General features: G+C 35.4%; 1 protein-coding gene across 4 annotated transcripts in view; it reads right to left on the reverse strand.

Annotated features, from left to right (window-relative positions):
- Positions 1–2,404: 2,404 nt before the first annotated feature.
- Positions 2,405–21,350, reverse strand: part of SATB1 (SATB homeobox 1) — a 101,380-nt gene continuing 82,434 nt past the window's right edge. The window contains exons 9-11 of one of the 4 annotated variants that reach the window (XM_017875893.1): positions 6,440–6,643; positions 5,768–5,863; positions 2,405–4,163 (exon numbers count right to left, since the gene is read on the reverse strand). In XM_017875893.1, the coding sequence (XP_017731382.1) occupies positions 3,651–4,163; positions 5,768–5,863; positions 6,440–6,643 (813 nt within the window). In that variant the 3' untranslated portion in view covers positions 2,405–3,650. Of the gene's footprint in view, positions 4,164–5,458; positions 5,864–6,439; positions 6,644–21,350 lie in introns of those variants that run through there. The other 3 variants (XM_017875890.1, XM_017875891.1, XM_017875892.1) reach the window with 3 other exon arrangements.

Here is a 21,350-nt window from a genome sequence, read left to right on the forward strand (position 1 = left end):
TTTAAAATATCGAATTATCAAAACCATGCTGACTTTTGAAAGTTAAAAAAATCTAAGTGGGAATTTCGTTAGCATTGTTATGTTGATTATCAAACACACATTCATCATTTCACTGAAAACATTATTTCAAAATAATTCAGGTTATTAGGAATGGGAAAGTTATTTGCAACCCAATTTCTCCTTCCAAAAAAATTACTAAATCTCATACCTATTTGACACCTTGTGCTAAGGGTTGGGCTGGTTAAAAATTAAGGATATCAATTCTACTCTCTGCTATATCCAGCCTTTTCCCTTTAACTTAGGGGATATAAAGAAGAAGAGGATAACTTAATGGCATCCGAGTTTCTATTTTATTTTCTATTTTTTAAATACATGAAATCTAGTTTGTATTTTCTTAATTCAAATTCCTTTGGCTCAAATTATTACTTTTCTGAACTCTAGTGAGCAAGAATGTTTGTGTTTTCTTACTTAATAAAAAGTGGCAACTTTTCAGTACAATTTTAAGTTTGCAACAAACTAGCTGCCTTCACAGGAGCTTAGTTGTGCTTCTAAAGTAAATGGAACTTTAAAGCTTTATTTTCAATGACTCCATTTCAGTTTCTAAAGTACAAGTTCAGTCAACAGTAAAGCAGCCCAGTTGCCTACCAATAAGCTCATCAGGGCCTGAGAAAATGGTAGGCAGAGAGAGAAGGGGCAATTGCAGAATGGTATCTCAAGCAACCCAGACACCCCTACTAGCATCTAGGAAACAAAGCGAGGAAGCAAATGAAAGAAAAATCACCCCAAACTGTAATGCTGGCCTCAATCCTGTGACCATTAGCACACCTCATTTTATATTCTGGCATTTTACTATGTTTAATGTTGCAAGAATTTTGAAGATTGTGTTTAAATACCAGGTGTGTCATTCCTATTTTCTTCATGTGGCTCTTACAGTTATGACATACACTTATGAGCTCAGTTATTAACTTATTCCATTTATAACTTGTGAAAAAAAGCTCACTAAGGGGTTTTTATACAGAAGGTCCATTTTTTCCATTTTGTTACTATTAATGGCCTTTAGAAATATTTGTACATAAGGTTAAGGAAAAGCATTGCTATAAATGAAGTATTGTGAAATAAGCATAGATGAATCCATTCTAAGAACATAACTGCTAGAGACTGGATTTATGTTTTTGTTGGACAGTCTTTTGACCATCCTATCTCTATTAAGCAAAATGTTAACCAAAACAGGTTATTTTCATTGTGAAATTTCATACCTATTTAAAAATGAGCATGTGTTTGTGATTTCAATTTACAGTGTTTCAAGTAACTTGTCAATTGCTCTTTTTAAAATCAGTAAAATATCAAGTATTAACATGCACCTAAATGAGAGGGCCATCCTTTGACTCTTCTTTAAAGTTACTTCACATAAGCAGACAAACCCTACCATGTCATACGATACAAACAATTTTAATTGTGTAGTTACAGTCAATAACCACTCCTAGTCAGAACATTTCTGCATAAAGAAAATTGTGATACACTTATAAAACAGCCAGCTGTAACAAAATAGCTGGTGTTTTCATAGCCATAAACTCATAAAAAAGAAATACACCTTTATACAGAAATTTTATACAGATGTAGCTTTAAAATTGATTGTAAACCAAAGGAAGACACATTGCAAACATCAATTATTTTCACATTAATTGCATAATTTTCTAAGGTGATCTATTAGTTTTATTTACCTAAGCTTATTTGCATGATAGTAAAAATTGCATACAACAATAAGAGTGAAGCTTATAGTATGAATTGCTTGGATAACATAGAGCACTTTTTATAGGCAACTGTGTAAAGCACATTTTCTCTATTTAAAACTTTTAAGACACTTTGTTTTACTGCCCATCAAAATACATTTATAAATAGAAAAGAATCAGTATGGTAACAAGAGAAGCAATATTACATTTAACGGAAACTTCCAAAAAATTAATTACAACATGATGCTGCAGGATCTACAAATAAATAATGAGGACTAAATTGTGTTTCACATTTTCTTTTCCTTTTTTTAAAAAAATCATGTAATAATGAGAATGAAAAAAAATTACGGTGAACTTTTATTTCCAAAATAAAAACAAATTTGAATTACGGCAGTGCCATATAATACAAGGCATTTGTTGGCATATGTCATCTTTAAACTGCATTCCACAGTCTATAGTTCTTTTGTAACATACAATAGAGTAACAAACTCTTTTTTTTTCTTTTTTTTTTTTAAATAAGGGACGAGTTTCCAAAGATCAGTGTGGAGTGCTACAGAAATAATTATAGGAGAGGAAATCATAATCACAGAAGGTATAATGCTTGTTTGAGGCTCCAGAATAAGAACTAAAAAAAAAAAAAGAAAAAAAAAAAAANGCAGACAAACCCTACCATGTCATACGATACAAACAATTTTAATTGTGTAGTTACAGTCAATAACCACTCCTAGTCAGAACATTTCTGCATAAAGAAAATTGTGATACACTTATAAAAACAGCCAGCTGTAACAAAATAGCTGGTGTTTTCATAGCCATAAACTCATAAAAAAGAAATACACCTTTATACAGAAATTTTATACAGATGTAGCTTTAAAATTGATTGTAAACCAAAGGAAGACACATTGCAAACATCAATTATTTTCACATTAATTGCATAATTTTCTAAGGTGATCTATTAGTTTTATTTACCTAAGCTTATTTGCATGATAGTAAAAATTGCATACAACAATAAGAGTGAAGCTTATAGTATGAATTGCTTGGATAACATAGAGCACTTTTTATAGGCAACTGTGTAAAGCACATTTTCTCTATTTAAAACTTTTAAGACACTTTGTTTTACTGCCCATCAAAATACATTTATAAATAGAAAAGAATCAGTATGGTAACAAGAGAAGCAATATTACATTTAACGGAAACTTCCAAAAAATTAATTACAACATGATGCTGCAGGATCTACAAATAAATAATGAGGACTAAATTGTGTTTCACATTTTCTTTTCCTTTTTTTAAAAAAATCATGTAATAATGAGAATGAAAAAAAATTACGGTGAACTTTTATTTCCAAAATAAAACAAATTTGAATTACGGCAGTGCCATATAATACAAGGCATTTGTTGGCATATGTCATCTTTAAACTGCATTCCACAGTCTATAGTTCTTTTGTAACATACAATAGAGTAACAAACTCTTTTTTTTTCTTTTTTTTTTTTAAATAAGGGACGAGTTTCCAAAGATCAGTGTGGAGTGCTACAGAAATAATTATAGGAGAGGAAATCATAATCACAGAAGGTATAATGCTTGTTTGAGGCTCCAGAATAAGAACTAAAAAAAAAAAAAGAAAAAAAAAAAAATCACTGGTTTCATGCTTACGGGGTCCACACTTTGGTGCATCCCGTGAACACAAATTTTAATACCAAACAATCCTTGATGCTTCACCTGGGGCTGCCAAGCAGTTTGTAAAACAGAGTAAAACATTTAGTGCAGTCTGCATTATCCTTTTCCAACTCTTCTGTTTGTGCAAGTTTTTGAAGATTCATTGGCCAAACAATGAACAACAAAGGTTTTCTGAGAGAATACAAGGTGGACTTTTCGTTTTGTTAGTAAATACCAGTGGCACTGTTGAATGAAACAAATACTTGTATCTCAGTCTTTCAAATCAGCATTAATGTCTGTGTTTCCTTCCACTGACAGCTCTTCTTCTAGTTTCACTGAAAAAAGGGTGTTAGTAGTTTTATCTTGGACACTCTCTTCCAAATCCTTCAGCAGCTCCTCTTCTTTATATTCTGCCACATCGACCTCTAAACCGGAATTGTCCTTCAGTTTGCCGTGGTGCTTGAGATAGTACCGCTGGTTCTGAAAGAACTTGATGATGGTGTACTTGGGAAGGTCGAGCTGGGCAGACAGAGTCTGGATGGCCTCTTCGTCAGGGTACAGGCCTACGTCTTGTATGAAACTCTGGAGGATTCCCAAGGCTTCCACTGAAATTTTTGTTCGTGGCCGCGTCTTCTGCCGGTTCTCCTCATCTGACTCTGCTGGAGAGGCCACCGTGGGTTGCCGTGGGGGGAGCCGAGGGCCCGCCTGTGGCTGCTGCTGTGGCTGTGGAGGCGGCGGCGCCTGCTGCTGCTGCTGCTGCTGTTGCTGTTGCTGCTGCTGTTGCTGGAAAGAAACAAGGAGACAATCAGAGCTCTGCTATCGTGGAGTTCCACACAAAGCCGTCTAGAATCAGGAAACATGTGATCCAGGGTCCTACATATAGCTTTTTTGATAGGGATGAAGATTTAGAATGAAAAGGTAGGCCAGCTAAATGGCCCACAGCATTTACAAAAAAAATCAAAATGGTATGAACTAGGAAGGGACGAATTAATAGAGCTTTGGGGGCTACTGCACTTCCTTATCACAGATCAGAGGAGGAAGTGAAAGCTCAGTGCTCTGAAAATGTAGCCATAAACTTCACTAGAAGGATACGCATCAAAGGCGAAGACAGCACATCACATGATGATGTAAATAATTAACAAAGATTTAAAATGAAGATTGAGAGGCAAGGATTTCAAAGACATTTTAGAAAGGTGAGCTACAGAGCAGTGGGGAAAGAAATTTGTGCTCTGCTCCGTCTCATCGGATGGCCAGGAAGAAGATGAGCTTATGCTCTTACTCAGTGTTATCTGTCATGAGACTAAAGGATTTCTGATATTCTCACATTTGTGAATTTTCTATCAGACAGTTCCAATTTAATACACACACAATTTCTTACCAAATTGCACTAGGCTGACACTGCAAGCTTTTTCCTTACCTCAAAAGGTTCAGTCCACCATACGACGGCTAGCGAATTGTTTTGTCTATAGTGAACTCAGATGTGATTAGGATTTAAATTTAGTGTATACAGACACTTTTTCATAATTAGTATATGTATATGTGCTATAATTTCCATGCACAATTATACATAAATATGTCACACATGCACATACTGTACACTCGATATCCATAATTCTTATCAGCAAAGCAAATCAACCTAAGTGGCAAAATATTAGAATGCTGATAACATTTCTATGCATTTCCTTTCATACCCCTAAGAAGCAATTTTATTAACAATTTGCATTTTCAAATAAGTAGTTTTTAAATTAATTAACATATATCTTTCTCTTTTCGTTTTGCTAAACAGAAAGTTTTTCAGGCTTTCACGATTATTTTAGTGCTTGATATCCTAAAGGGAAGCTCTTTGTCAACTTGTTTTATCTTTAACACATACTTGAGAAGTTTTTTGTCCTGGGAGATAAACAACTCCATTATTGTTTTTAGTTATACGTATATATCTATACACACACATATATAATTTCTCACAGAAATATTAAAAATTTGCAGAATGCAGGTGATTCAACAGTGGTAGAATTTTAGGACTCTGGAAGGCAATGGCATTTTTTTTTGAAAGAGAAAGCTAAAATCATCCCCTTTAACAAAAATAAGCTATACAGCTCAAGTTCAATGACAACACGCTTCCTAAGCAACTGGGGCCCTAAGAGCTCCAACGACTACCTGATCCCAGAACTTTTCCATCTAAATTCACAGGAGAGTGTCTTCAGGAGATGAATGGTGACAAGTCCCATGACATGATAAAGCATAAGGCTGCATCTGCTGGCACAGTCAGCTCTGGCCATGACCATGGTCAGTATGGCCTCTGCAGGTCTGAAAATCCTGACCTGGGGAGCAGGTCTTTAGGTCACCCCCTGTGTCCCTTGCTGGCATAGGTAACTGTGCCCGCTCACCTGAGGAGCAGCACCGAGCCATGGTGCAGGGGTCGGCAGGCCTGGTAAGAAAACGCCTCTAGACTCTCCTTTCCCAAGGGTGGTGGGAGAGGGGCTCTAAAGGAAAGACAAACAGATATGACTCACCCCTAACCTACATTCTGTAAAGTGTGGGGAGACAGCTATTAAATACAAGGTGAAGGAAGGCCCAAGGACTGTAAAGCAAGATTCCAATTAAGCCTCCCTCCCCTCTTTCTGGACAGAATCCAATGTATAAAACTGTGATTCTACAAACTTCCTTTACAGCAACAGCGGTAGCTCTTTTCCTCAGGGGCACTGTGGTATTAATTAAAAAATAGGTGGTGGTTTAAATTGTGATTTTGAAAACATACAAAATTTTAAGCTCTTAACACAAAACCCAATACCAACAAAGAGACATTTGCCAAACAAGGAGTGTAAAAGGGCGTTCCTGTTGCTTTGGGGTTGGGGATGAGGAAAGAGGAACACAATACATATGTTGGAAAAGTACGTTCATTTTCATTTTATTCCCCTGAGCAAGATGGCAGTGTATTGTTATCTCTTGCAAAAAAGCCTATGTTTAGACTGGCAGGAGGAAGAGAAACGCTAATTTCCCTGGTAAGTTTAAAGCTTTATTTACTTATTGCTATATTGAATTGGCCAAAGTAAACGAACCTGAATCTGCTCTGCTGGAACATGGATAATGTGGGGCGGCCTGTCGCCATGGTGATGCACTGCGTTGCTCTCCTGTTCATATATGGCATCACGTTCTGGCTGAGGAAGACTGAGGAACCTTCGGATCATGGAGAGGTTCTCCCACAGGGTTCTGTTTTCTGGAGAAGGATCTTCTTTCCAGCGTAACAGCTCGCATAACCATCCCTTAGAGACAAGGGCATAATAGGTCAGTTTGTGCCTATGAAGGGGGCTGGCATTTTCCTTTAGGAGCTAAAAGGAAAACCCTCTGAATTAACTTTTCATAAGCTCAGAACATGCCAATCTGCTTAAATTTTTTTTTTTTTAACTTGTTAAGAGGGGTTATCTGTGGCTGTCAAGGAGGCAGACTCTGTTTCTAATCAAAGTTCAGATTTGCATCTCAAAGGAGGGACATATTTTTTCCGACTCTTTGAGGGTAAGAGAGCATTTATCACAGATTTTTTAATATATGAAATAGGAGAAAAACAAAGTTGATGTGCTTCAGTCTTACACAACTTTCCTGTCTGATGAGTGGCTGACCATTTGAAGATACTGAAGTGCTTAAGGGGCAGGACAGATTTTAGAAATATTTTTTTTTCTAAAAGGATTTCCTAAGTTTGCAGTTTTTAGATTTGAAAGAAAACCATGTGTGAACATTTATGTGTGTGTACACGTATGAAACAGAAAGGACATGTGCAATTGTACCACCAAGAATGTTGTCCAGTATAAGGCATAATGATTAGAATGGGCATTAAAGGAATTTGCTATGAAAGAACTCTCCAAAAAGAGACACTGGAGTCCTATTTTTCTGCCTGCTGCAGTGGGAGCATATGATTTGTCAGGCAAGAATTTAATAGGTTTCTTAGGCTAAGAGAGAAGGAAATGTCCAATGACTGCCAAAATCTGAACCTCTCTGATGTTTCCAAGGCCCAGTTTTTACCCTGAGGTTATCTATCAAGAACTGAATGATCATGAGAATACATTTTCCAGTCATCTCAAGTCTTCACCTTGGCTGCAATGATGGACACTAAACAATGGAATGAAGGGGGAGAGTGAAGGTGTCCCATCCAGACCCCCACCAGCCAAGGCAGCTATCCCTCAGCCGTTCTGCTGCCTGCTAATACCTCTCACCTGCACTCTGCTCTGGAAAAATGTCTTGAAGCCATCTCTACACTTCTTCACTGATCTCCTCACTCCGGGTGGCCAGTGACTGGCTGACCCAGTGGCACAAAGTCCCTGCCCCTGTTTCTGAAAACCGACAACTTACTCTACCCTTCAATTTACTCTCCAGAGACAGTCATCCCCATTCTTGCTCCCTCCCCCATCAATCTAGGGCTAGATTTTGCCTGAGACCACATCCTTACGGGACCTCTTTCTCTTCCCTATCCTCCTCCTTTCTTCCTAGGGCCCCCACTAAATCATCACCACCTGACTCCCCATCGTAGGCTCTGCATTTAGGGAACTCGATCTAAGACAAAGACATTTCTTGGAAATTTTAAATAAATTAATTGGATGAAAATGGAAGTACAATTTTTTTTTATTATGAAATTTTTAGATCTAGCCAAGGAAGGTTTTGTTTCTTATGTTACCAGGCGTGAGGCCAGAGGATGGCATAACTTTCCTTCCCTTCTCAAACTGAAACCATCAGAGAGAAGATTCTTCTTTGACTGCAATATGTAGTGGAAAGCAGCATGGTCTGTTCTCCCAAAAGTGGCCTACTTGAAATATTTTAAAAGAAAAGGTAGAAAACTGACTTATTCGCTTCCCAAGGCCTATCTGTTAACCAGCTCATCGTGACGAGTGCTATATCTCATGACATCTACTAGTATTCCTACTCAACAGGTCTTTTAATTAAGTAAATATATGCATGGGATGGTCTTGTAACCATGCACTCATTTGATACCACTGAATGCATAATTCAAGGTTAAGACAGCAGGCAGTAAACTGAAGATTTACCTGAAAGACTGTTAGCTAAATAAAACATAAAAATCATTGTGACTGCAGTGTCACTGAACTTGCTTCTCTTCTAACCATGGCAATTCTATGTTTATTTCCAGAATACTATAATATGACATATTTCAGTTCTATTTATGTGAATATATTAACTATAAAACTGTATGTGAACATTTGAAGTATCTGAGACCCACGTGCATATGGTGCCCTGGAGATGTTTACTTAGCTCTTACTGGTAAATATTTGCCATCTGAATTAAGCTCTGAAAATATACATTTTCCTACAACTAAGCTATTCTTTATATTTTACCTTTAAATTTTGTTGCTATGTAGGTTTTAGATATATTATCTTCCGGTAGGCTTGAATATTAACTGTGGGTGAGATTACTTTCCCTCTCTCTCTTGTCTGCCTCCTTTAGCTATCATAATTGACAGGACCCCTCTACCCGAACACAGCAGATCACACGGTTTTATATACCTTTCAAAAGAAGTTAGAGGTTCACGAAGAACAGAGCAGATTTTTTTTTTTTAAACTTGGCTAGTATTCTACTATTGCAATAAATACTACACATTGAGCATCTAAGAATTTTTTTTAGAAATAAATGCTTGTAACTAAAAATTGCTAAAAGTTAAATTAAGAATGATTCATGTAAGAAAAGCTTCTTGGAGAGAGCTGAAAACTCCAGTGATTTTCACATCCTTTAGAAACTTTTTAAAGTAATGCAGAGATCAGTTAGCACTTGGATATATGTGAAAAAACATGGGGATCACAGATGTTCTTTGGAAAAGAAAATCATTAGTTCTTTTAAAATGGCTAATAATGATAGCTAATTCCTAAACAATCACACTCATGCTGGTTTAACAAATATTTCAGAAAAAGAGCCCCGACTCATTCAACAAATATTTTGCTCTTATTGTCACTTCCGTGTCTCTAGACTTACGAGACGGATCCTTATTTTTATTAATTGCCCATGACTAACATAACATTTCCAGTAGTTTGCTATTAACCTCTGCCCTTAAATAATACTTCTAATTCCTTATCTAAAAATACTTTGATGAATTATAAGTTGAAGCCTGTCTCCACTAGCCTTTCAAGAAATGCGATGATTTTAAGAGACTGAAATCAGATGCTTCTTAGAAAAATATTTAACGGTGCAGCTGGGAACTGTTAGCTCTAAAGGGTATTCCAAAAAAACGTAAAGGGGGGGGCGTTGCTTCTCTTGATGTGCATTGCTCTTAAAAAATAATGGAAAACAGACATTTTGACACATTAGCTCTCTGTCAGTGTAGAAATAAATTGGCTCATTCCCAATTTACACTGGCAAAAATAAGATAATTTATTCTAATGCTATTTAAATACCTTGGAATATTTTGACTACCTCAAATCCTATTGATTGTTACTCTATTAATAATGACAGTAATCTGATTTATGTTTTGCAGAAAATGACTAAAGAAGCCAAATGCTTTCTAATACTTCAATACCTTTTTCTAGGTCAGTTTTCCACAAGTGATACTGTTAGAACAAATAAACTAGGGAAGAAAATGAATATGTCACAATATTTTTAATATCTGACAAAACTAATGATTCCCCAAAGTACTGTACTAGTTTGTAAGTGATAACTGCATAGACTTATGTGGGGGAGCAGAGATGAAGAATGAAATGCAGTGCTTTGTTGCAAAAAGAAAAAAAAAACACCAACAAAAAACAAAACAAAACATAATTACATTTTTAAGAGAGGTCTCTGGGACTTGATATACATAAGACCATAGGAAGGAACAGGGAACTGTTCTCTAAATTAAATTAGCTCACAACTATTTTGAACAGTAGAAAAGACAGGGGACTAACAGCCTTAAAATAATGAGACCGATTCATTCTCAGAAAACTAAAATGGTACAAGGAACAACCTAAACTTTAAATGTAGTAAATTTGCCAAGCAACATTACACTGCATATAAAGAGGGCAAAATATAAACAGTAGCCACATGTAAATAAATTAGTAAAACTTTCAGGATGTTACTACTTTTCAAACTGACAAAGTTTAATTTGACACCTTTTGTTCTAAACCCTTTGTTTCTATTCAAAATCACGCCTTGAGCTGTTGCGATCAATCACAGTGCTCCCCGTATTACTTAAAAAAACTGGCATGGACCCTGAATAAGCTGAAAATGCCATGCAGATGAATTCTGAGATAATATGTTCAAACCTGTTATATACAACACAAATCCTGTAAAGTTATGTATTGTAAACCTACATTTATTGAGAACTAAAAGTCTTAAATCCATCTGCCACAAAGGAAATACTGTTATGTACTTTATAGTAACCAAGAACCATCTGCAAATGTCTTGCTACCGTAAGCAAGAAAATGGTGCAAAAGATGCTAAACCTAAGACTGCATGAAATAAGTAACATTCTTTTGACTGGTTTTGGTTAGGGAACTATTAAAGAAATGTAAGATTGAAAAAAAAAAAAAGGAAAAAAAATGCAGAATAACTGCCAAATCAGTACTGCAAAAAAGCAAAACAAACTCAATGATAACACAATGGCAATTTATTATGGTCCATGAAACACATGACTGTATGCTCATTTTAAAGGAAAAATTAGCAGTTCTCAACTCAATATTCTAATGATGTGCTTTACTGACAAAATCTTGTTGTACCACATTTAAATAAAAATCCTGGCACCTTCATCTCTCAGCTGCTAATTTCCAACCAAACGCAATCTCTGATTTCCACTCCACTCTTTTTAGAACATTTAATTCAAGTCAATTCGCTTCTAACATTTTAACAGATAAGGGGTGCACAATGATTTTAATTGAGTCAAGAAAGTAACCTCCTTTCATAAATGAATTTATTGTACTTTATAAAGCCTCACATGCATAAAAAGAGAACCCCTAACAAGGCCTGTTCTGTGACAAAGCTGGGAGTATGTAACATAACTACTTTTCCAGGAGGAAACAGACTTTGGTATTTTCTGAGAAAAAAAGTCATTTAATGCAATATACATATATGTATATATTATCATTATGTACATATACATTTTAAAACTAAGAGCTGTAAAAAGAGAAAGAAAATGACAAATAATTCTTACTCCAACTAAGAAGGAAAATACATCTGAAAAAATAGAATGGTAATTTGAGTTCTAAAAGCAAAACATTTTATAGTCTGTATTTATTCCCCCTCACCCTCATCTTTTATGTGTTATTTGCAGGAATATTTTGTTCCAATCTCTGGGGCATATAGTATAATAATTTATGATATTAAAAGAAATCAATCTAAATAGGAAAGTATTTGATACAAACATTTTAGTGGAAAGCATGAATTACATTTAAGCAAGTAGTAGGAACAAGTTAAGTACATAATCCATTAAGATTAGTACTTCTAACAAACAATTCAGTATTTGTAGCTAAACTACACCAGGCCATTGAATGAGTACATTTTCAACAACACTAACTATAAAGCTCGCATTTATCATCCAGCAATAATTTCTACTTTTTAAGAATCTGTAAGTGTTACTTATTGCTAATGAGACAGTTTTTAATCTGCCCACAAACATGCCACTAATAGGAGCCGGCCAATTTTTTTTTTTTTTTTTTTTTTTTTTAAACAAAGCTGTCGGGCACTCAAGGGTAATTTCATACCAGTGTGTTCTACAAGCTGGGGGAAAATGGGTTCTAATTGTCAGAGCTACCAAATCCTTCACCTTTAGCATAACGGTTTAAAGATATCACAAAGATGCAAAGTGACTAATAATGTTTTAAACCACCCCTTTTTCTGTCTGAAAAAACAACTAAAACAACATTACAACAGTATAGTTACAGAAGGGTTCTATTTTCATATGTTTTATGCACACTCTGCCTCAAAGGTACTATTTAAACATATAACTTTTGGGGCAGGGGTCCTAATGCAGAAACACCCAAGACCTAATGGAGATACAACCCCATTTCTAGGTGTGAGGTCTAAATGCTTCACACACCCACTTGTGACCTTTTTTTATGAAGAATCATAACACTGTGCAGTGAGAAACAAAACAATGGCAAAGCAATACTGAAAGCATTTTAAATTATTTACTAGGTTAAAAGGGTGAAATGATACTTTAAATACATCAAATGTCATCATCTAGACCATTTTTTGGTGGCAAAGTGGTATTGATCTTTCCAAATGCTTAAAATTAACTATTTTCCAGAAGGTCATTATTTGATTAAAGGCATTAAAGTTGAGGGCAAGAAGCGATGCACTTTTTCTTCTTTCCCATTCAAATCATCATATAATTTAATATAAACCATCCCATCATGTCCTGTAATAAAAACACTTGTCTTAAGATATTGTTCTTTACCTAACATATTAACCTTTAAATGTTATGAAGTTCTTTAGAAGAAAACCTTTGCTAAAGCAGATTATTCTATAACATTATGAGAGGCCCCCACCATTAACATTAATAAAGATACATGTTCTCCTCTATGGAATTAGCAGGAAATGCATTAATCTTTCTCCCCAGCTTAATAACATCTACTTTGTGTAAAGTGAAAAGAACCTCAGCTGGCACTGTAAGTAACTTTTCCTGCTAAGTTAACATTGGTCTTATTAAAGAAAACATGGAAAATAAATTTGAACAGAGACGTGCCAGTAAATGCATTTTCCATTCTAAAAGTAGCACATTACATCCACTTGATTCAAAGACGGGTTTTAAAAAAGAAATATATTTTAAAAGACATATGTGTGTGCACGTATGTATCCCCAATATGTTTATTTTCAAAGTGTGGTTTCTGATACTTACATTTGCTGAAAGAAAAAAAAAACATAATAATCTTTTAAATGTTACTATTCCTAACTTCCAAACTGTTACTGCTTTTGAATTCTCTCTAGAGGCTCCAGTTTATTTAACAGACTCAATACCTTAGCCAAAAATTTGTGCGTTCCAATACTGGGGTAATAATAGGACATAAAATAGCTATCAAGAAATTTTTTGCTTGAGTAAATTTTTGCCACTTAGTCATTAAGAAGTTACACACCTCTACCAGAGTTTCTAAAGGTTACACATAAAGAAAATTATTTGCCTAAACCTGGAGAAAAGTTTCCATTAAAATTTTCTGAACTTGGAAGGAATACTCAAATTACTGGTAAATGATCTTTATTTTTCAATTTTGTTTATAATTTAATCAGATAAAAAAGTGTAAATCATTTGTCTGTAATGGTTTTTATGTTTACCTCTTTTCTGCTTTTTCAAAGCCACTAACTTTAGGGCACACGTGGATTTGGTGGTTTTTCTTAGGCTACCAATCATTTGGTCCATAACAAGATTATCAAATGACAACCTGGCCAGAGTAGATACAAATGGTTCTGACTTAAATAGGTTGTTGAGCAAGGAGATCTCACATTTGAAAAAATATTTTCAGAAGGAGAATTTGAGAAGGGGGCAGAAAAGTAAAACAAGAATGAAGATAAAAGTATAAAATTCTAGACAACCCATTAAACCAGTTAGCAAAAAGATGAGCTCTTAATTGAAATAGAGAATTTCCCAAAAAAGGTCTGAATTTATTTTTAAAACATTAGATTTGAAATATACCTAATTTGAAAGTTTAATTTTCATATATACGTCAAACCTGCTTTTAGGGTAGTTCAGTCAAAGCTGAAACAAAACAAATAAAATTCTGGCTTATGTATCTGATACTTGAATAAGGACTCTGAAAAAAAGGTTCCTGTTTTTTTCCCCTCAGCCTAAGATATATTTTTTGACATAACATAAATTTCAGTGATATGATCTGGCTCCTATTTAACATTTATGCACTTTCTCTTCAAATGTTAACTTTTAATTTTCTCCTCATTCTTCATAGCTGGTGTCATTAAAAAAATACAAAACTCAATACTCCCAAGGTTCATGCTGTAACATTTTCATCAATTTTAGTCTTTCTTTCCATCATTAAGAACCATCTACTCCTTTCCATTCTGCCACTATTGACTTGTCAGAATTGGAGCAACTCTTCCTTGAATTACTCTGTTAGACAACAACATTCTTTTTTAATTACTTCCAATGGGCAATTATTTTGATTTCTGAACAAAAAAAAGCTTTTAAGTAATCATTCCTTTCCCTCTCTTAAGTTAGGGTTGAAAAGTCAGTCAATGATGACCAGAGTTTTGAAGAAGAACAGAGAACCAGTGTTATCATACAGAGTTGATGTGATTCCTACAAAAAAGCATATTAATCTGATGTTTCATTTCGCCTGTGAAACTTACTGATAGGTGAAGAAATGGGCTTCACTAAGCTTTCTTGAATCCTCTTAACCATCTCTGTGATATCCTTGTAAATCGGATCCCAAAGTGAGAATCATTACATTAGTCTTCCACTTTCAAACTGCCCATAGTTACCCTACCATGCACCATGACCTTCAGTGGCTTCCCAAGGTAGGAGAAAAGTTCACATTCCCAGGGGCTGCTTTCAAGGTTCCTCCCAATGACACTGATGACCAAATCTGTTGGACTATTTATTAGCTATTGCTGAGCACTGCCCTACATTCTATTCTCCATTCCTTATACAATTCTCTCCAATGGGAAAGTCCTTTCTCCTATTTTTTTTTGGTGCCCATTCAAATACTACTTGTCTTTCAAGACACGCTCAAGCACTTCTGTATACCAATAAAATGATTATATCCCGTATAGGCATTTATCTATGTGAACTTGAATTAAGTTTCTGAGCCTCAAGATTCTTCCTCTACAAACTGCAGGTAATAATGGTATTAATCTCACAGGACAGTAGGCAGTACAAGTGAAACAGAATACATTCAGCCCAATGCCTGCTCCATGGTAACTACCAAAAGGTCTTATAAACTTTATTGAAAGCACTTGCCTTAAATGTCTCCAAGCACATTTGGGAAAACCTGGTATCCAAAAATAACTATTAGTGCAAAATAGCACGTGATAAAGGTCATTGACGGGCAGACATCAAGTGGGATCCACGTGGAGAACAAGAGTTGAAGTAGGGTTGTCAAGGAATTCTTCATTGATGAAGAGAAATACTGGTTTGGATTTGAAAAGGGGACAATATTTAAAATAGGAAAAATAATAAATAACAGAACAAGATGAATTAGTAGGAGGCTGGGAAAACAGACCAACTGCTTTTGAACTGACTGTCTACGACCCTTTTTTAATAGCTCTTTACCATATTTTCTTGAGACTACTACTTAGTTACTGTAACCTCATTTCCTCCACTGGACTTTTAAGATCTATTTGTTAAGAAGTCTGGGTTTTAATTTGAATATCTATTCTACCGTTTATCAGCCTTGTAACGTTGGGCAGATTACTGAAGTTCGTTAAACCTCAATTTTCTGCTCTATAAAATGGGGTCTAATTTTACCACTTAATTCACAGGGTTGTGAGGATTAAGTAAAATAATTCATGAGAAGGTCTTGGCACACAATAACAGTATGATGAATGTAAGCTATTATTATTTTATTGTTGTTGTCATTATCACACAAGGGATTTGAGTATCAAAGGAGCTAAAGAAAATAATTCAGTTATAATATTCCAATCTGAACCAAGCATCTTCCCCTAAGCCAGGTTCTCCTCCTAGGGAGTTTCACTCAGTTAATAGTATTACCACATACCTAATCACCTAGGCTGAAAGGCTGTTATTTGAAGCATAAATTGGCATAGTCTTTCTTAAGGACATTGTGAATTGCAGAATGTGGAAATATCTAGCAATCATCTGTAAAACACAAATGTCTTTTTTGATCCAGTAATTTCACTTTTAAGGATTTTAGGAAATAAGGATATGTACAACTATTTAACTATAATAATGTTTACATTCATATTATTTGTACTAGCAAAAGTTGTATAAAGCCTAAATACACCTCAATAGGGAATTAAATGCTATGTTCAGCACATGAATAAATGTAAGACATACATGCATACACACATATATACATACAGACACATGTGCATGCATATGTGTATGTATAAAGAGGGACAATCAGGATCCTTAAGGTGGTCATCTCTAGGTGATTAAATTTATGGATAACTTTATGTTTTTCCTTATGCCTGTATCTTCTACTTTTTCTGTAGTAGCTAGGTATTAGTTTTGTAATAAAAACATACAGCAAGTGGCTTTAACTAAAAATGTAACTTTTCTTGTCTGTCTCTTCCATAACTGATGAATTCCTGTCAATACTCCCTCAAACATCTCTTGAATTTGTTCCTTCTTTTCCATTCCTCCTGCTATGGTTCAGTCCCACAGCATTTCTTCAATAATCTAATTCTGATGGGTTTCTTTATTCCAGCCCACCCCCAACCCTGCTATTTAACATTTATCACAAACAAATGTGAACACAAATAGCCCTTTGAGTGGCAAACTCCTCACTTTCCTTCACCCAAAGAACCTGGAAACACCCTGAGGCTCACACTTCAGTGAGTGAAACATAAAAATACGGCAAAAGAGTCACCACAACAAATTCAAATGGCAGCAAATGGGGGTGCACAGAAAGGTACAAAAATAGCCCAATCTGGGCCATTTAGTGGTAAAATACTGTGTACACCTCTACAATTTCTGAGGGCTCATGTATAGTAGCAAAGTCCAACAATTTGTATTCATAATCATGTTTCTGTATTTAAAAAAAATAAAAATAAGGTTCAAACTGAACTCAGCATAATAGGTTTAAGACAGGACAGCACCATAAAAACCCCTGTCAAAGGCAAATAACATTATTTTCTTTAAAAAGAAGAATTTATGCTACGAAACTTTACGTTTCCTAAATTTCTTAACCCAAATGAGTATGTGTTTTCATACTGCAATGTTATGAAGCAAATTTATTATGTTGCTTCCTAAAGTCACTATTAAAAATTTACAGTATTTATTTTCCTATTCAAAATAATGAAGGTCATTAGGAAAAAATATTGCTGAATATTCAAATATGCCATGTGCAAGAAATAAAAGAAAACAAAAAACAAAAAACTCCAAACCCCAAACCCCACATAAATATAAGAAATCATAAAATGAATAATTTTAAGGTGACAATTACCTGACAGGGTAGTTTGTTTGCTTACAAAAATAATTTACTACCAGGTTGATTTAGATAAATATTTCTGCCACTGCATTTTAAATTGATTTATGTAAAACTTTTCAACACCGCACGTATATCCTAAAATGAGCTACACTCCCTATTATGCATATTTAGGGGCTGGGAATTAAAAATTTAAATATTCCCTCTTTGATGTTTTAGGAGAGATAACAAAACATTTTTAAAAGCAGGGGAAGGCAATTTGGGACTGTAGAAGTTAGGAATCACATCCTAAAAGGAACAAGCAAGCAGGGTCACTATGAGCTCCCAACTTGCCTATGATTTTGCTGATAAAGTAACACCCATTTTGTGGCCGAAACCCCATCATTTTATCCATTATACAAACCTGCTAATCAGAAGCTGGCTTAATTTGAAAGACCCAAATCTTGTGATTCACAAGTAGGCATTAAAAAAGGCAAGCATAAATATTTCTAGAAGCATCATGTGGGTCTCAGTGACAATGGCCGGGTTATAATTTTACCAATAAAAGGAGACAAGGGAGACTGGGGCTTTGCACAGACTGTCTCAATCACTCCTCTGATCACATTTTACATCTGGGGAAAGCAAGCTCAGAGAAGGCTCCAGGGGAGAATGGCAGCAGTGAAGCATGACCCTTTTCCGTCCTTATGAGCCCACTCCAGTGCCTCTTCCCACTGTCCCACACTGACTCCCTTTGGAATCGTTTGGCATTTGTGAGAGTAATATTGGGAGCTGATTAAAATTTACTTCTGAATCATTCTATCCTTCTACAAAGAATTCCTGAGTGCCATCTATATGCTAGTCATTGTGTAGGCTAACAGGAAATGTGGGGACAAAACTTCTTGTCCAGTGAGGTAAGAACCACTTAAACTTCAAGTTTAAGTAGATACTAAAGGTATAGTTAGTTCAATTGCAAAAAAAATGTCTAATCTAAAGGCAAAAGCATTCTCTCACAAAGTCCTACAGCACTGTATATGGGCATGCGAATATCAGAGAAAAGTTTGTAAGATTTCTGTTTTGGTGGTTGTTTTAAATGTCACTGCATCATTGTTACCTCTGTTTACATGCTTTGGAGTGAAGGATGCTTGAAAAGCAAGCATACCAAAAAGCAATAAACAAAAAAGTAAATGTTTCTCAGGTTAATTTGAGAATCCCTTGGCTCATGTGATAAAATACATATATATATTTTTCCTCTACAAAACTTATCTAATCATTGATCTTATCTCTTTTGTGCCATGGACCCTTCCAGGAGTCTGGTAAAGCCCATGGATGCCTTTTCAGAACAGCGTTTTTATGTGCCTGAAATAAAATACATAAGATTACAAACAAAACCAATTATACTGAAATACAGCTATCAAAAATTTGTGATACAGTAATATATATACTTCTTTATTAACACACTAAATAACGAGGGTTAGCAACAGATCTAATAACTACTGTAATTTTATAGTGATGGGCATAAATGATATTTTAAGATATCTAGAACAACATAATAGGACATGAAAATATTTTGTGATTTTTTTAATGGTGACAAATTCATAGGTATTGCTACTGTGATTTGTCGCCTATATTGATAATTGAGTAAAATGCCAACTTTCAGTAAGAAGAGGTTACAGAAAATAAAGTCATTTTTTTCATCCAAGTTCATGGTTCCCTGGGGGAGAAGGTGGGCCAAGGTTAAGAACCCCTAAATGGGAGGCCCTTCCTCTTACCCACACAAACGTGTGTGTGTGTGTATACAAACATAGCTATCAAATATATATATGTATGTATATATGTACACATGTATGTATAGACACACTTCAAATACTGTTCCAGAACTATCTCCTATAAGTTCTTAATATGTTAGAAAATCTTAGTATTTACGGATTTGTGAAACAAATTTCTTTCTTTTTTTTTTTTTTTTTTTTGGCCACTAAAGGACCATGCCTCTTAGAGATGGGTTAGAGAAAAACAGTCACTACCACAGGGGTTCCTAGACTGTGTCCTTAGCAGCCCCAGATTTCCATTACAGGTGTTTCACAAGTACCGCGTTGTGTATGTGTAGAGTAAAGGGCTGATGAGAAGGTCCCTGCCCCCATTCAATCCTCAGATCAAAATGGAGAAAACTTTCATCTGATTTATGTAATTCAGTTCTGAATGAGATTAATTAAATGATGGTTCTACAGCTTACAATTTTTTGGTTTACAATTGCACTAGCACATATATACCTCATTGTTTTCTTGGTCCTGTTACAAATGCAGAGATTGGGCTTACGATTTCTGAATAAAGCATCTAAATTCTTACGGGGTTATTGGCATCATATCATCCAAGTAATTTTAAAGGTAAATAAGATTAGCAGAGTATCCTTTCAGAAATGTCTATCTGCCAGGAGAACACCAAGTTTTTCCAAAGACACAAGGGTTTTCCAAATAGAAGGAGATAAGGTAGTAGGACAGATACAGGATAGAGACAGGATACGGAATGGAAGAGTGGCATGAGCACTGGATGTGTGGGTGGGTAGGGTGGGGGAGGGGAGTGACTCTGCAAATGCTAGAAAACCAGCAGTGATCAAACACCAGTCCCTGCTCTCTCATCACTGCTTCTCAAAAAGCACATGGCTTTACAGTTTTTGTCTGTCTAACTAGATGCCTTCTGCCTTGTCCTCCAGTCTAATAGAAGATCAAAGAAGGCGAGTAGAAAAGATGGTAAGGGGGGAGACAGGTAGAAAATAATTGAGCACATAACCATCTCATAACTTTATATTATATGTGGCTCAGCGCTAATTTGCTCAGAAATACAAGCATAAACTTCTGTTTAGAAATTAAGCTTGATGGATACGGCTTTCGTCCTTATGGTTATCCAGGGTCCAAGCTATTTAGTCTCTTTAATCAAAATACTAAAATAAAATCACTACCCATTAGGCTATTACCCTTCCCCCAATCTCCAAACATACAAGCAAAAATTAATTGCAAGCCAGGAAGAAAGAAGGTAATTTAGACAGTAACAGCTTGGCATGGACTGAGCTAGATTTCCAAATAGCATTTGTCTGTTTGTGAATGTATATTTTATTTACAACCTTCACTTCCTTGACCTTGTTGAAAGTAATTTATTTTTACCTAATCTGCATTTCATTTAAACAACCAAATACTTCATCAATGAACCAGTCAAGTAACACCCATGACAAGTAGCACTCCTGGTGGTACCATAAGTAAAATGGGTAAACATTTAAAGGAGACATTTGGGGATGGACACATCTCAGCAGCTATTAAATGCTACAGGTACCAATTTATAAACTTGCAAAAATGGATTTCAAGTTATTCTCTCAAATGAACTGTCACTCCCTGCTTCCTTTTCCTTTGTGTTTACTCTCTATCTCCCTAATCTCTTCCAAATCTGTGATTTCTCATCAACTGAGTATTCTCACATTGCCCTGTTTTTCCCTCTTTAATGTGCTATTCAAGTTTTTAATGTGCCAGAAAAAAACTTCTATTCATCAATCAATCAATCAAAAGACCAGCTAAGGGTAGACCTTCAGGCATCAATTGAAAAGCAAACAAAAAAAGAGACATATTTAAAGAGGAAAGTCTTTAGCAACCTTCAAATCATATCATGCTAGCAATCACCACCCCACCACATATTAAACCAAGCCCATTCCCCAATGGAATTCAGCTCATCTCACACTCTGCTAGGTCTCTGTATGACAAAAGGGAGAGTGCTCTGTCATCTATCAACAAGTCTCAGATGAAGAAAGTATATCAATCATGAGTTCAACTCACACCATATAACATGGAGTTCATATACTGGATTCTAACAATTGATTCTACCCATTATATGCCACCCGTAAATAACCCTTCTTGGCTCTAGACCCCAAAATATCACTTTTCTGCCTATCCCCCAAACTAAGCCCTTCCATTATTCAAAATCTTACCTTCTG

This window comes from Rhinopithecus bieti, unplaced genomic scaffold, assembly GCF_001698545.2.
Source record: "Rhinopithecus bieti isolate Rb0 unplaced genomic scaffold, ASM169854v2 scaffold_8220, whole genome shotgun sequence".
Lineage (NCBI taxonomy): Eukaryota > Metazoa > Chordata > Mammalia > Primates > Cercopithecidae > Rhinopithecus > Rhinopithecus bieti.